This window comes from Corylus avellana, chromosome ca6 (assembly GCF_901000735.1).
Source record: "Corylus avellana chromosome ca6, CavTom2PMs-1.0".
NCBI lineage: Eukaryota > Viridiplantae > Streptophyta > Magnoliopsida > Fagales > Betulaceae > Corylus > Corylus avellana.
The window spans coordinates 11,201,410-11,218,150 of NC_081546.1; the positions used below are offsets into that span (position 1 = coordinate 11,201,410).

At 38.7% G+C, this 16,741-nt stretch overlaps 2 protein-coding genes across 2 annotated transcripts; one reads left to right on the top strand and one right to left on the bottom strand.

Annotated features, from left to right (window-relative positions):
- Positions 1–2,608: 2,608 nt before the first annotated feature.
- On the bottom strand, positions 2,609–4,667 carry LOC132184670 (putative pentatricopeptide repeat-containing protein At3g15130). Its single transcript, XM_059598389.1, has one exon. The coding sequence runs from the start codon at positions 4,610–4,612 to the stop codon at positions 2,816–2,818; it is 1,797 nt and encodes a 598-aa protein (XP_059454372.1). The 5' UTR covers positions 4,613–4,667; the 3' UTR covers positions 2,609–2,815.
- A 5,591-nt stretch (positions 4,668–10,258) lies between these two features.
- On the top strand, positions 10,259–11,986 carry LOC132185717 (uncharacterized). Its single transcript, XM_059599487.1, has 4 exons — positions 10,259–10,334; positions 11,367–11,452; positions 11,526–11,687; positions 11,777–11,986. Exons 2-4 carry the CDS (start codon positions 11,381–11,383, stop codon positions 11,984–11,986), a joined length of 444 nt encoding a protein of 147 aa, XP_059455470.1. The 5' UTR covers positions 10,259–10,334; positions 11,367–11,380.
- The last annotated feature ends 4,755 nt before the right edge of the window (positions 11,987–16,741 follow it).

Consider the following 16,741-nt stretch of genomic DNA (forward strand, 5'->3'; position numbering starts at 1 on the left):
CCACGAAAATTGAATTAACTGAACTGATTTAACCGATTACCGATTAACCGATAATTTTCAGTATAAACCCTTATCAATCGGTCACTAACCGATAGCTTATCAGTCAGTAACTGAAAACCCCCAAAACTGGACAAATATGACCGATAACCACCCCTACTTGCATGACGCTAGATTGGGTTGGTTTCAGACCCAGCCGTAGAGCTACTTGTGCCTTGATGAAGTTGTGGTGCTTCTGGAGTCCATTAATATTGTCATGCTCAGCTTGCCCAATGCTCCTCATACCCTCATCGTTTGTGGGGAGGGTGTTCCGGTGAGTGCATAAAGTGAGATTACAGGTTCCTCTCCTTTTTTGCCTTTAATTTCGACTAAATCTGCCTCCTCCCACTCTTCCTCCGTCGTATAAACCCCCTCAATTACAAATAATTTTTTCCTGTGCCTAGGGACAAATTTCTCGCCATAATTAAAGCATAACCCTTGAGTTTTCCGGTCTTGCATCTCGGCCGGAGATAATCTTCGAGAGGGTGGTTGTCTTGGCCGTACCAAGTTGTACGAAGGAATAGGTAGGGCTGCATCTCTCTGTCCCGAACGTCGATCTTCGTTTATGGGTGGTTTTTTTAAACTCCAATTCCTTGCCTCATATAACCAGGCTAACCCAATCGCCTTTGTCACCGATTTGGGTCTCGCTACTTGTACCTCCGTTTGGAGATTGCCTTTGAGCCCGCTTACAAAGCATTAATTGGTTTTAGATTCATAAGTTCCCCACTAGGCTGAGAAGTTGATCAAACTAGAATTTATAATCCCTCATCACACCTGTTTGCTACAATTTTGTGAGGTCCCTGAAGTGGTCCTCGAATGTTGTTGGTGCATACCGAATGTGTAACGTTGCCTTTAGAGATTCCCATGTTACTACCTCTTCGTTGTCTTTGAATAATTGATACCACATTTGTGATTCCCCTTCAAGATGATAAGCCGCCATAGGTAATTTCTCTTATTCCTCTGTTCGTTGGAAGCTGAAAAATTGTTCTACCCGGCATATCTAGCTTGTGGGATCCTCTATCCCGTTATATTTTGGGAAGTCCATCTTGGCTAGCTTTGGTGTGTATGAGTTTGATGAACCGTGATGCTTATCACGATTTCGTGCAGTTGAACTCTCTCCCGAGCAACTTGCACTACCTCCCTTAGACAATAAGCTGTTTACCTCGGCATTATTTTCCTCCAATCACTTTGCCTGATCATCAGTCTTTCGATCATAGTTTTGATATTGGTAAATTGTTTTGCTCGAGTTTGTCCACACTTGGGTCCGCCATTGAACAAGATCGTTGCTCTGATACCAAAATGTTGCGTGATTGAGTAACCGATCTCGTAATCCGTCTATCAACAGGGAAGGAAGCCGGATCCGACTTCTTGTTCTTTCCTATGATTGCTAATGGGTGCTAATTGTGTGATAATTAGCAGTAGGAATTCAAAGGATTCTTGGGCCTTGTAACAAACGTGAAGTTTGAGATAAAATTCTGCATACCTTCTATTTCTTAGACTGGACTTTAAATAGAAATTACAAAACATAAACTTGGAGACTTACTCCAACTCCTACTAGGATACGTGATCCCATTATCTAGAGCATGAGTCCTACTACAACTAATTCTATTGCAGTAGATCTCATCCTTTACGTAGCAGTAGTTGGATAGAGCTTAAGACTTCTATCTCACTACAATGCTAATTCCTACTTCTTTTGGAATTGAAATAACAATTAGATAATAATGGAATTGAAATAAAGAAATAGATAATACTGCAACACACTTTACCTCTTGACGTTGTATTCTCATAACATCTAATGAGGTCGATCTTTGTGGCTAACCCAGAGATGATAGTTTGTATGGAGGCTCATCATCACGAAAGGATTTCTCCATTCTAGCACTCGTGTGATAGTGGTACATAATTTACCATTGGGGACCGGGGACCCTTAAGGATTTATTTTGATAGCTTGATTAATTTTCTAGATTTATCTTGTATCTTTGACATTATGATTTGGTCTGTAATGGTGATGCTGACATTAGTATTACTAAGTTATGTTTTGTTGTTTTGCTCACTTGAATGGTTCTTAAAATATGTTTTATGGGGTGCAATTTCGAATGTCATAAAAGGATTTGACTTCCCTCATTGTACATCAATTAGTTTAACCCCAAAACCATTATGTGACTCCAGACTAATGAATTTCACTTATAAGTGAAGAGGTAAAAATAAAAAAGATATCAGAATTACGACCCACTATGAGAAATATTCAAATAAAAATTTTCGGCAACTTTTCATTCTTTCTCCAATACTTATAATTGTAACAAACAACCCACTCCGCTGAGCCCAATACAATAACACTAAACATTGACTTCTTTAACCCAAAAAAAAGGAAAAATTACTAGATTGAGATTACTCTCTCAATCATCCACTAAAAGAAAATCTAAGCTTGTGAATTCTTTTTAAGAGATTGGCCTTTGTTTACTGAAGAAATCCTAGATTGATATTTCTCTCTCTTATTTTCTCTATAGAAATACTAGGAGCTCCTTGTCCTATAAGAAGATTGTGATTTGTAGGTTCAAGAACATTTTGGTGCTTGTGCAACTTACTAATCAAAAGTTAAATATTAGTAAGTAGAGATTGAAATTGAAAACATATGATCTTGCATATTCGAGATGACTAGTCATCTTTTGATAGTTGATATTCAAACATGCAAACATAGTTCATGATTTTTGCTGAAAAATGGAGCAACTTCACCCTAATAAAATTAAAAGAAAAGGAACTTGGCTTCTAAATCAACCTTGCTTCACATAAATCCTCCAAACTTGGGAAGAAGTGAAGGGTTCTTTTCAATTTCAATCCAACTAGATCCAGGCATTTTCTTCACATCCCTAGTTTCCATTAGTTCTCTCAGCATCCCAACGCTGTCCCAATTGCTAAAACCAGCAAACAAGTTAGACAACACAACGTATGTTGAAGGGTCCTTTTTGTCTAGATGTAACACCTGCTTTGCTGCACGCTTCCCAATTTCCATATCACCATAAACATGACAAGCACCTAGTAGAGTTTTCCAAACCAGCACACCTGGCTGAAATGGCATTCTTAAGATCAATTCCTCGGCTTCTTTAATACACCCAGCTCGGCCAAGAAGATTTACCATACATGCATAGTGATCCTCTTGAGGGGGGACCCCATAATCACTGGTCATGGAGGAGAATATCTCCCATCCTTCATCAACCAACCCTCCTTGGCCACATGCATATAGTGCAGAAATGAAGGTTATGTAGTTTGGCTGGACACCCTTCAGCCTCATTTCATCATAGATCTTAAGAGCCTTCCTAGCTTGGCCGTTTATTGCATATGCCATGATCATTGTCGTCCATGAGACAATAGAATGATCATTCATCAAGCAAAAAACTGCCCATGCGCTATCCACACATCCACATTTTGCATACATATCCAGTAAAGCATTATCTACGCAGACATCCATATCAGCTCCAAGCTTAATTCTCATGGCATGAACTTTCTTCCCTTCCTCCAAGGAAGCCAAATTGGAACAGGCATTTAGGGCAGTTGCAACGGTAAATTTGTTTGGCTTTACACCTACCTTCTTCATCTCAGCAATGACCTCAAGTGCTTTGCTTGGTTCCCCACATTGCAGGCATCCAGCAGCCATCTGGGTCCATGAGCACACATCTCTTACTGGCATCTCATCAAAAGCTTTGAACCCTTCTACCAATTTCTGATTTTTAATATACATATCCGCCAAAGAGTTCCCCACACAAATCTCAACACCATAACCACATTTGATAAGCTGAGCATGAACCTGCAATCCCAACTTAAGGTCAGAAAGGGCAGCCAACCCAGTAAGAACACTTGCAAAAGTGAAGTTATCGGGCCTCAATCCCCCAACAATCATTCGACGCCAAAATTCCGGTATGTCAGAATAAGAGAACTGCAAAAACCCGGCCATCATGGCATTCCAAGACACAATGTCCTTATTAGGACAATTCTCAAAAACTTCCAAAGCCTCTGCTAATTCACCATGCCTTATCAAAGCTGTCAGAAACACATTCATTAAGTAGATATTCGACTCAAATCCTAAGCGAACAATGAATGGATAAATTTGATATGCTTGTGTCAAATTCTCCAACAACGAGCATGCGTGGAGTGCGCTGACGAGGGTGAACTCGTTGGGCTTGGTCGTTCCATCTCGGTGCATACGGCAAAACAAAGAAAGAGCTTCACTAGGACGGCCATGTTGAACGAGACCCGCAATGACAGCTGACCACGACACCACGTTCTTTTCAGGCATTTCCTCAAATAGTTGGAGCCCATTAACAAGATCGCCGCACTTTGCATACATATTGAGTAAATGATTGCGGAGAAAAAGAGAAAAGGGAAGAGACCCTTTGATGAACTTCGCATGAACTGCTTTACCGTGGTCTGAGTCAGAGGTTTCTGCATATCGGCGCAATAGAGTAGAATAAATTTCTTCCTCGGAGGCAGAGTTTCCAAAGCTATTTGATACAAAAAGCCTTCGGAAAGTTGGAACAAAAGAAGGTGACCTCGTGGCTACAAAGAGAGGAGTTGGACGGCGCATCTATGTCTACACTTCATGCCCCCGCGCTGGCATGGCCGTTATAATGGGATCAGGATCCACTCTGGATCCATTTAGTTAAAACAATAGGGCATTTTTGTCCATAACATTTATTATGGACAAAAATACCCTATTGTTTTAACTAAATGGATCCCCTCTATTTTATTTAAAATAAAAAAATATTTATAAAATAAATAAAAAATAGATGACCTGAATTCAAAAATGCAGAAACTAAAATTCCCTTGACGGTGTCATGGGAACATGCGAGCACACAGAAAAAATGAAAGATAGCATTAGTAAATAACTTACAAAAGAAAGATATGTTATACTTTCAATTTTTTTATTATCTTAAGTTTGTGGCACATTTCTTAAAATAATAAATCTTATTAAATTCTAACACATTATTTGAAAATCAAATTTAAAATTTTTTATTTTTAGTTTTGAAAAATATAGCATTTCTCTACAAAACAACCCACTCATTGTCCCTCTCTCCCTAGCTATAGGACCATAGGTACGCATTTTTTTATAATCTCCAGCCCAAAAAAGGAGGACATAAAAGATTGTAAAGAAGATATGAGAGGAGATTCTTCCCATGCTTGAGAAGGAGGACCTCTTAAGTGGGCTCTTTGCTCTGGTAGGGAACTCCTGTTCGAATAAGGAGCCATCTCTCATATAATTTTAATAGACCGTGCGACAAAAAGCATTTTGGAAGGAAGCTCATCCAACCTAAGAAAAATTTGTCCAAATAAATATGCACATTTCCATAAGAAAGACAATTCGTTGCTCGAAGAGCCTCACTATATCAATTAGAATAATGTATATTTTTTTTTCGTAACTATTTTACAACATTGACATGCTAGTATCACCATTAGATATTTATATAACTCATTATTAAAAAGATAATTCAAAGATTAATTAAGACTGTTACCTCAGTATTATAAGATAATTGTGAAATAAAAATATAATATATGCCATTACTCTATCAATTATTATTTTTTATAATAGAATAGTACTAAAAACTACATTTATATTATAATAATTATGTCAAAGAGTGCCGCACAGGTAAGGTAAGCCCAGGTTTGGAGAGGAGGGACGGACGTTGGCTGTCTCTCTCCTCCCCTCGCCCCCTTCGCGTGGTGAGCTAGCCTATTTACTTAATGCCCCTAACTCCATTGCCTCCTCCCTCCCCCTTCTCCAAACTCCACCGTGCCGTCTTTTTCCACCGCCATCTATCTTTGCCCTGCCTTCCTACTCTTCTGATCCGTCAGTGTCCATCCCACCTTTTGCATCAGATCCGTCACTTCAGCTGTGGTTTGTTTCTGTTATGTTTTTGTGGCTTTTTTTCCCTTCCTGATTTTGCTTGTTATTTGTCGTTTGCTTCTCGTGGTGTTTGTGTGTTGTTTCTTGTTGTTTTTCCTTGTTTGGCACACGTTGTGGGTGCCGCTCTTGGGGGAATCACTCAAACTCTCCCTCTAGTTTCTTTGAGTGCGCCGCCGATCTCCTCCACGCCTGCTTTACTGTCCACCGTCCGTTGTTGGGTCTTTGCACGCGTCCCCCCGCGATGAGCTTCTAACACCACCCTCCACGTCAGTTTCTAGCCAGCACACGATCGGCCTTCTCCGGCTGTTGTCATCCACTTTGTGTGCTTCTCCTGTTATTTTCCCTATATTGTGGTTTTCTGTTTGTTATATTTCCTTTTTTCATGTATTTATTATTTACTTTTCTGTTTTATTTCCCTTTTTTCTCTTCTATTTTTTGTTTGTAATAAGTCTTTGTCCTCCCTTTATGATCTGTCTGTTTGCTTTTAGTCTAGACCTTTGGGTTGTGGATGTAAACGTTATCCTGACTTTCGGGTCGAGGATGATGAGTTTCTGCATGGGGTTTTTGGCTCTCAGGGCCGAGAAATAAGCGTTACCTATGCATTAGATTGTGTCTGTTTGGTGCTGATCTAAACTTAAACCTGATGAATAGTTATGGGTTAGCGGTTATTATTGCCTTTGTTTGGCCTGTTTGGTTGATGATTGTAACTTTAGCTTCGGCTATGATTTGCTTCAGAGCTTTTTCTTTGTTTGTAAGATCTCTTGCTCGCGACCTTTTATCAATGAATGAGTATGAAATGTTTTACCTTTCAAAAAAAAAAAAAAAAAATTATGTCAATCTCAACCAAATTTTATCTAATATATATATAATAGGAAAATGTTAAGGTCACAAAACAAACCCAACTCATGGCTAACTTCTCTCCTACATGTCATTTTTTTTAGGGGGCGTTTGGCAACAGCCTTGAGGCCGACCTCAACACTGTGTTTGTCTTTTTCTGAATATGTCTTTACACTTTTGCCCCTGATTATATTTCTCCCAAAACCGTCCGAAAGCAGCGTCTGTTTTCCCCCAGCATCTCAAATTCCTTCAGCCCACTCTCCATCTCCGTGGCTTCTCCTGAACGCCTGAAGCACCCATCCCCCTGCGAAAATACCTGCTGCCGTTTCACCCCCACCCCTCCCGAAAATACAGCCTCAGTCGTTCCCGTTTCACCGTGCCTTCAGCGTATGCTCTGTTTCGAGCAGGGGGAAAATCAGTGCGCGTCCACAAGGTAAGAGCCTGAATTTCCTTTTTTTTTTCTCCCCCTGTGTCGTTCTTTGTTGAATTCCTTTCGGTTTGGTTGGTTTTTCCTCAGAATTTGGGGCCATTGTTTCTGGCGTTTTGGTTGCTGTTTGGTGTGTTGTGAGGGTTCAAAAATTTTAGGGTTTATTTTTTAGGGTTTCCATTGTAGTTTAAACGGGGTTAGGCCCATTGGATGAGGGTTTTTGTTTGGAAATTTCGGATGTGTTGTGATTTTGTTGATTTTGGGTTCAAATTATTGTGGTTGGTTGTAGTGATTTTCGGTTGTTGGTGCTATATTGTACCCACATTAAGTTTTATGATAGGATTTGTAGTTGTTGATTTTGGGCTCAAATTGGTGTGGGTTTACTTGCGATTTTGGGTGTTAGGAGCCGTGTTGATGGCTGAGAATGGGTGGAGAAAAACGACCCAAAACAAAATTCCACCGGCCCCTACAGAGTGTGTGTGTTTATTACGTTTTTCTTTTTCTGTAATCTGTTTCTGCTTCTGGCCTGTAATTTGAGTGATAAAACTCAAATTACAGTTTGATATATTCTTAAGCTTGAGAGGCATCCTCCATTTTCCTATATTTCGTGCCCTGTTTTGATACACCTCAATAGCAACAGGGCATGTAACCCAGCGTAGAATGTTTCTTACATTTTTAATAGCAACGTGGTACTTAAGTGAGGATTGCAGTTTGCCACTGACCAGGAAAAGAGAGGGAGGGAGGGAAGATATCTTTTTGGAGTTAGAAACTTTAAGCATCAATTTCTTTAACAAGGTTAAGGAACTAGGCATTTCTGGTTGAAATAATGGGCATGCTTAAAGTGTTCGGGGTTAGGATAGGTCTTAGGTACAAGTCTTGCCTATACAATCAGTGGCGGGGTTAGGATTCAATTCTTGTAGGGGCGGTATTAATAAGTTTTTGTTTTTTTTTTCCCCCCTGAAATTACATGTGCTTTGTATTTGATTTTTTTCCTAACAGCATAATCTAAACATTGAGTGGATTAGAGAAATTTCATTGGGTGGGTTTGATTGTTGGAGCTCTGTAGTTCTGTGTAACTGATCAACACTGTTGGGGTTATGATTTTTTGGCAATGGATGGTGGAGTGATTGTGATTGTTGGAAATTTTTAGTGAGTGAATTTTCTACAGATTTTATAAAGCAAATGGGTTAACCAATTTTCTGCAGTAAGTATAATCTAAACATTGAGTGGATTAGAGAAATTTCATTGGGTGGGTTTGATTGTTGGAGCTCTGTGGTTCTGTGTAACTAATCAACACTGTTGGGGTTTTGATTTTTTGGCAATGGATGGTGGAGGAGTGATTATGATTATTGGAAATTTTTAGTGGGTGAATTTTCTGCAGATGTTATAAAGCAAATGGGTTAACCAATTTTCTGCAGTAAGTTTAATTTTTTTTTTTTAGCGTATTGCCGTGCTGGATCGTTGAGAGTAGAAATTGATTTTTTTCTTTTTTTTTTTTTTTTTTTTTTTTCAGGGGTGCCCTCAAAATTTTAACTTAAAAATACTTAAAGAATTTTTTTTAATTTTTTTGACTAGGGGCGCCCCCCTGTATATCCGCCGTTGTATACAATAAAATAAAAGAAAAGGAAAATGGGCTTAAGTGAGGTTGCTTTGTTTCTGACTGATTGTTTTCTACTAAGAGGTTGTTGAGCATCCAAGCTCTTCGGTTTACCACCACCAGATCTTTTTCTGTTGTTACATCTTTGTTTTCTTCACAATATGACAAGGTTGAGTATGTCTGCAAATAGTGATGCATCGAGTGGCCGTCCATTATGTCGCTGTGGAGTTGTAGCGTTCGTAAGGTATTCCTGGACAAATGATAACTACAGCAGAAAGTGGTATGGGTGCGAAAAGTATAAGGTATTGAATGACATTTATTTTCCATGTTTGCATTTTTTGACCAGTTTTATTTGGTTTAGGGTATATTATTGACTTTTTTTCCAAATTTTGTATGTTGTAGCAAGTTGGTGATTGTGGCTTCTTTCTTTGGGCTGACAACGAGATGACAGCTTACGAAAAAAGAATCATGCAACGCTTGAAGGATATAGAAGAGCAAACCCGGGCAGAAATTGGTAGACTTGAAAAATTGTTGGCTACCGAACAAGCACAGTATAGAACACACCTAGAAAACATGTTTCAGTCTAGGGATGAGATGTGGAAATCTCTGGTAGCGAATAACCAGTCTAGAGCGGTCAAGTTCCAATTTAAACAAATGACGTATCAAGCAGTGTTAGCTTTGCTTGTCTTGCTAGTGTTCCTTTATGTTGGCGGTTACAATGCATCTAGTGGTTGCAAGTTGATGTTAAAATGAACTATTTCATACTAAATTGTAGATACTTAACCGTTGTAATTTATATTTTTTGCTGTTTTGTATTAATTGTGCTATTCCTTTTAAGCAATCATTGTAATTTATATCTGCTTATTCTTGATATACAACGTATCGACCTTATTTGTGCAAAGCTGCGACAGATACTCTTTTTTTCCAGAGTAATTCCAATATTAATATAAAATACTTTTTTAATTTTAATTTAGATTATTTATAGTTTATTTAATTAATAAATTATTAATTTTGTGAGCCAGGCTATAAAATCCTTAGGTAAACGCGCCTTTTTTAAAAACTCCCTGGGTTTTTTTTTCTCGAAAATTTACTCCTTGGGTCACTCGAAATTACTAGAAACTCCATACCGTTAAATTTTGGTAACTGCCGTTATTTGAATGAAACGAACCGTTTCACTTAAGTCCACCTAAGTGGAATTTTTGTATCCTACGTGTTCACATTGGACATGTAGGATATAAAACTCACCGTTTTGGACCATCCAAAACGGTGAGTTTTATATAACTAGATGGCTTTTTTTTTGAAACCCTTCCATACGGACCATACGAAACCCACCCGATAGAACCAGCGGCGAGCCACCGACGCAGCAGACGCCACCGACCCAGACTCCGCCGGCGACAGAACCACCGGAGACGGAACCCACCGGCGACAGAGGCCACCGGCGACAGTACCCACCATTTTGGACCACCAATTCCGGCGTCACTTTTCCGGCTAGGTTTCCGTCGATTCACAATATTTTGAATCGGAAAAATCTGGTTTCGACGAAGGTATTTTCCGAAATTTCTCTGTGGGTTTTGTTGATTGACTGAAATGGAAGCCTTTAATAGTTGTGTTTTGAATTTTCTTGTTGTGTTGGAAGCTTTTGGTCGAAACCCCATCCCCAACCATTTTTTGTCCAACATCTGTCGAATATTCCACTTTTGAGCCAATATTATTGTTGATTGGCAGTGGGTGTGGTCCACCTTGGTTGTGGTCCTGGAAAGAGACTGGTTTTTTTCGTGTGCACTGGCAAGTTGGTCAAGGGGGATTGTTTGATCTGTATAATTATTTATTTTATTTTGTTGCTTCTCTACTCAAATGGTGGATTGCCGAGGACATGAAAATAGGAATTCTTTGTGCATAGTTTACGCCAGTTTCATCATTCTACAATTGAGCAGTATTTTTTGAATTTTTTTTTTTTACCTAATAGTTCATGCCATACTTGCCATACTTTTCTATGCATGTCTTTGTTTTTAGGTCCTCCAATATTGTTGCCACCTTTTTTAGTTGATGAGAAGAAAGGTCAATTACCGAAAGAAATGTTAATCATATTAGTATTAACATTTGGAAGAAAAGTATTTTTCAATGGAGAAAAAAGTGGTATTATTGTTGGGATATGATAGATTGTGGTTGGTTGGGTTTTAATGACTTTGTAAATTTTTTTAGGGAAGTTTCATCATTCTACAATTGAGCAGTATGATATACGTGGTTGGATGCTATGGCTAATTTCTTCTTATTGCATGCTTGATTACACTGCATATTTGCATGTTTGTAGGGAGCCCTCTATGCTCATATACCATCTCTAGCTACTACACTAACAACTTAGTATTGTTTAGATTACAAATTGAGCAGTACTATTTCTGTAGGGGAATCACATTTTAAACAATGTGATTATCTATCGGTTAGGGTTTAGGGTACATTATTTTTCCCAGTATTGTTTAGATTACAAATTGAAGTGAGAATAATCTTTTGGCAAGCTTGATTTTATTTTTCTTTTATGAGCTTGATTATTCTCTCACATGTCAGTTATATATTGTTAGGTTCATATTATAAGATGAACAGGAGGAAGAAAGATTTCGGGATAGGAGACAATGAAAGCGAATTCTACGATGGGAAGATGAAAAAGGTTTGTGAATTTTAATTAGTGAAACCCATTAGGGAATTGTGATTACTTCTAATAATTGTGGGTTTCACCGTAGAATGAGCAGTCAATGTCGTCGGCATCTATGACATCATCGGTGAAAGAGGATATGGAACCTGTGCAGTGTAGGTGCGGACATACAAGCCCAATTATAACATCCACTACTATAAAAAATCCTGGGAGGCGATTCTATGGGTGTGCTATGTATGACCGTAAAAAGGTATTTGAATTTGGATAATTTGGTTTTACGAAATAGTTATTACTTTGTGCTTGTTCGTAATTATCAGATTTTTTTTTGTGTAATTACAGAAAGCTGGCCAATGTCCTTTTTTCCAATGGTATGACAAAGAAACCTGTGCTCGCGGAAGGGAGGTCCTACCTGCGCTGTATAAACAAGTTCATTCCCTGAAATGTGAAGTGTCATTACTTAGGGGCAAACTAAAGATCCAAACATATTTGTTGGTTTTTTTGTTGGTGATTTGTGTACTGTTGATTTGTCTAAGGTTGATGGGGCATTGAGGCAATTAGATTATTATCAGTGAAATGGACTATCTGTTTTGTTGTTGTCAAGGATATTGTTTACTTACCTATGTTGTCCACGTGGATATATGGTTATGTCTTCTATGTAACAATTACGTAAAAATCCTGCTTGTTCGTAATTATCAGGTTGTTCGTAATTATCAGGTCGGCTGATTACTTTTATGGAACAACTATTTCCATGCATTAGTTTTATTTGTATGCGGCAATTTATGATTATTTGTACGTTGCTCTTAAGTCTGAAATATTGAACCCTACAATATAATTTGCAGGCATAATTAATTTTATCCGTCCACTAATACAATCTGGAATTGGTAATTGTGATGACGAAATTTAAAAATGTAATTCAATAACTAACAGTACATGTTTAATGCTTAATGAACAACATTGAAGCTAACAAGCACATAAAGTCCCAAAATGAATACCCCAAATGTTTTTATATTACAAACATAAAACCAAAAAAACCCGACATATCACTTGATTATAAAATGGGTATGCGGGAAAAAGGCACTATGAAGAGATCTGATAAGTTTCAGCTTGTGATCATTGCGTGGCACTACTTCCACGGCTTCTTAGTACACGTGTAGCCCTACGTGTACTACCACGATGTGATGATTCCGCTGTTGCTTCTGCCTGTGGTTCATGTTGGGATCCAAAGGATGCGTTAACAAAAATAATAATTATTTGCAGATACCAAAAAAAAAAAAAAAAAAGAAGAAAAAAGAAGAAAAACCGGAAATCAGTGTGAATATTACAAATTAAGCACAAGTATATGAGTTTTTTAAGTACAAAAAAAAACTGCAGACTAATTTACTAAATTAAATCACCAATTGCAAACATTCAGATATTAGTGGGCAGCTATGGAGTCATCGGGAAATAACAGTTTTGTTAATAAAAAAAAAAAAAAATAAGAGTTTAAAAACTTGAATTTTACCTGTGACTGAGTAGCCCTACGTGTACGCACAGTTGGCTGTGATGACTCGTGGGCTTCTGCCGCTGCCTGTGATTCATGTTGGGATCCAAAAAATGCGTTAAAAAAAAAGGGGGAGGGCGCGGGGGAATCATCGTGAAATAAGAGTTTTCTTAACCACAAAAAAAACTTGAATTTTACCTGTGCCTGAGTAGCCCGCCGTGTACGTACACTTTGCTGTGATGACCCGGGGACTTCTGCCTCTGCCTGTGGTTCATGTTCGGATCCAAAAAATGTGTTAAAACAAAAAAAAAAATGAGACAAATGCTTATTCACCATATGTAAAACTTGATAGAACATTCAGATATCATGATTCTCGCTTATAGATGGACATCAAGTAAATAAGTCAACATCTATTTCCTACAACATAAGCATCAAGTTTAACTCAACAGTAAAGCTGTCTAGAATATACCCATGTAAGTAACTCAAAATACAGCAACCTTAGTAACCCAATGAGCATGTTTAAACCTCATTAATTTACTCTTACCCACAATAACAACCCAAAACACCAATATCGTCCAAAGCCAACATAGAAATTTGGTTGCATTAACAATCACAGATGCAGCAACCTATATGTCTCAACGTATGGAAAATAGCTCTTTGACATAGTATAAACATATTCTAGAAATGATGCTTTCGCCCACCAACAAAGGGTATCATACTATTATCACTATTTACAAAACTCAAAAATATTTTCTAATTCTAATAGCCAAAACAACCCTTTATTTCAAGTAATTTCTATTCCACATGTAGCTTCCATAGCTTCATCTATGTACCACAACAAACCAATATAACCAAGCATTCTTAAGATACATCCTTCAACAACCAATAACAAGAATTATTTTTCATCTTCACAATCCAACTTGTAATAATTTATCCAATCAAGTAACAACACTTCATCACTCACAAAACAATAAGAGATATCATGCCTTAATCAAGGGAAACATCCTCAAACCACCAAACAATTCAATCAAAACACCCATTTTCCATCGAAAACTCCACCAGAAATAACCCCAGAAATCCGTTACTTTAGTTTTTTCAGTTTCAGCCAATGTCTACAAATATCCAAGAAATCAACCCACAAATTTGTGTTCAACTCTCCCCAATCGGTATGGACCAATAACTAAAACTTCATTTTAGCCAAAAAACAAAAATCGGAAACCAACCCAAAACTAAACCATAATCTGTTAAACACAAATCAGAACATCAAAACAATGTCCATAAATTTCAGCATGAGAACTTTCCACTAAATTTGGCCAAAACAACAACTAAATCAGTTCCATTACCAAACCAAAAACTTACAAAAATCTACACAAAATTTCCAACACCCAATCAGAATCAGAGAGACAATCCAACAAGATCTACCTACAAAATTTAATAATTATTATATTACTTGTACAATAATAATTAAGTTAACAAATGTTGGAATTGTTTTACCTGTGCTTGAGCAGCATCTTTTTTCGGCTTATATTTCTTTGGTTTCCACCTCTTCCGATCCGGGTTCAAAGGTAAATGACAACCTTTATAATTATGCCCTAAACCCCCACAATTTCCACATTTAACGATATATCCACTACGGGTTAGCTTGTAGGGGTTAGTCGGCTCATCTACATCTTTTCGCCTACTAATCTTTGGTCGACCAGGAGCCCTTCTAATGATAGGTGGCTGGATTTCATCGCATGGATCATCAGCTGGCCATGTCTGCGGACCTTCCATGCCATAAACTCGAGCTGCATATCCTTGCATATACTTGTCCATCTTGTAATAATCATCCAAATAATCCTCTGGTTTTTGTTTATGCATGTAAATTGCAGCACAAGCATGTGAGCAAGGGATCCCACTCACCTGCCATCTTCCACATGTGCATGTGCGATGATCTAACCGGACTAAACGCCGTGGCTCGTATATGTCCTCAATCTCAAACTCCAACTCATTGCCACCGACTAATACAATTCCTTGCATCACTTTTTGACCTCTCCAATTTTTTCAGGATCTTTGGGCATATTGTGTAGTGCGTCAACCGGATTCCATTCCTTTTCTGCTGGAAGCGTGCCATTATTTGCAGACGAATTTCTTCAAGCATAGTCAGTATAGGCTTAATCCTAGCTTCCTTAATCCCCGCGTTAAAGCTCTCAGCCAAGTTGTTTAATAACATATCACTTTTGGTTTGGCAGTTGAAAGCATGTCTGGACCATGATGCTTTAGGTACACCACTAAGGTAATCGTGTGCACCTTTCTCCATTGACATTATATTCTGCATGTGATGGTCAAACGCATAAACATTGGAGGCACGTGCAGCCCCCCACAACTCATCCTTCATAGCTTTCCCTGTGTAGCCTTTCGCTTTGAGGTTCGCATGTAGGTGCCGAACACAAAAGCGATGCTCAGCGTGTAGCAACACAGCCTCAACCGCAATTCCAAGCCCCTACACACATAAATTTATGTTAAATTATATGTAATAACATAAAGGAATAAAATAATACAATAAGAACATAAATAGTATTTTACACCAAATACCTTCTGTCTGTCAGACATTATAGTCCAACCAAGTCTGCCATCTGGCCCGCATAAGTCCTCAAATAAAATGGCAATAAACCACTGCCATGAATCTCTTGTCTGTGCCTCGGCCACAGCAATTGCAATGGGGAACATATCGTCGTTGCCATCCTTGCCTATGGCACACAACAATTGCCCCCCATAGTCCCCCTTCAGATGACAAGCATCTAAACAAATTATGGGCCGACACCCATGTATGAACCCCTTCTTGCATGCATCAAGACAAATATACATCCTCTGAAAGAATGCTCCATCTCTGTGTACAAAAGCACTACTACCAGGGTTGGTGCTGAGTATTGCCATTGCATATCGCCGTGTGAGGCGATATTGCTTAGAGTGCCTACCAAAAACTTGATGTAATGCCTCCTTATTCGCTCTATAGCAACGATCAATAGGAACATCGACGTTAAGGTCTCTCTTCACCCTCTGTTTCAATGCATATGGTGTCCACGTGGGGTCATCCTTGAAGTCCCTCTTATAAGTGCGAACAAGATACTCCACATCGCATCTGGAGTTGTCGTATTGATTACCACAAATATGAACCGGGTAGTACGTCTTAATTTGAAAACAAGTCCTGGTAGCATCAGTAAAGGCATGAATCCTCCATGAGCAATGCCCTAATTTACAGACTGCACTCACCCTACTCGTGTCATTGTGCTTGTAGTTGTAATCAAACCCTTTCTGCACAGCATGCGTCTTCAGTGCCATCTTGAATGAATCTGAATCTGCAAATTGATCCCCAAGCTCAAACGTCACTGAAATCTTCAAGTCATGCTTCAGATTGAACTGTCTATACCGCTTCCTTTTTTTCCAACCTCGCCAGCGTCACTTTCTTGCAAACTTGCAAGACCATCACTTTCATCATCAGATTCCTCATCCCCCAAATCGGCTCCTTTCTCACCTATGTTAATGTCAACTTTTTCCCACCATTTGGACGTCCCATCCTTCTCTTTTCTGACACCATCAGCATCATAGAAAAGGTCCTCATCCTCGCCATCAGTTGCTTCGAAGTCAGTCAACAGCTCCTTGATAACTTCATCAATATCCTCTTCCACTTTCTTCTTCCGTGGCCTACCACCATGTCCTTTTTTTTTTGTACCAGTTTCGGGCACGGTGTCTGCACCAACATTCGGATTGTCTTCCTCGTCCTGCAAAACCGGTTGAGCAACCCGTCTCCTTCTTCTTCTGCGTACTGAAAAAATATATACAAA

What these genes read in the sequence shown, in the direction of transcription:
- LOC132184670 (XM_059598389.1), bottom strand. Translation starts at nt 4,612, where the DNA reads ATGCGCCGTCCAACTCCTCTCTTTGTAGCCACGAGGTCACCTTCTTTT.
- LOC132185717 (XM_059599487.1), top strand. Translation starts at nt 11,381, where the DNA reads ATGAACAGGAGGAAGAAAGATTTCGGGATAGGAGACAATGAAAGCGAA. An exon ending in ACGATGGGAAGATGAAAAAG is followed by an intron (nt 11,453 to 11,525) that starts GTTTGTGAATTT and finishes GTTTCACCGTAG; the next exon opens with AATGAGCAGTCAATGTCGTC. An exon ending in CTATGTATGACCGTAAAAAG is followed by an intron (nt 11,688 to 11,776) that starts GTATTTGAATTT and finishes GTGTAATTACAG; the next exon opens with AAAGCTGGCCAATGTCCTTT.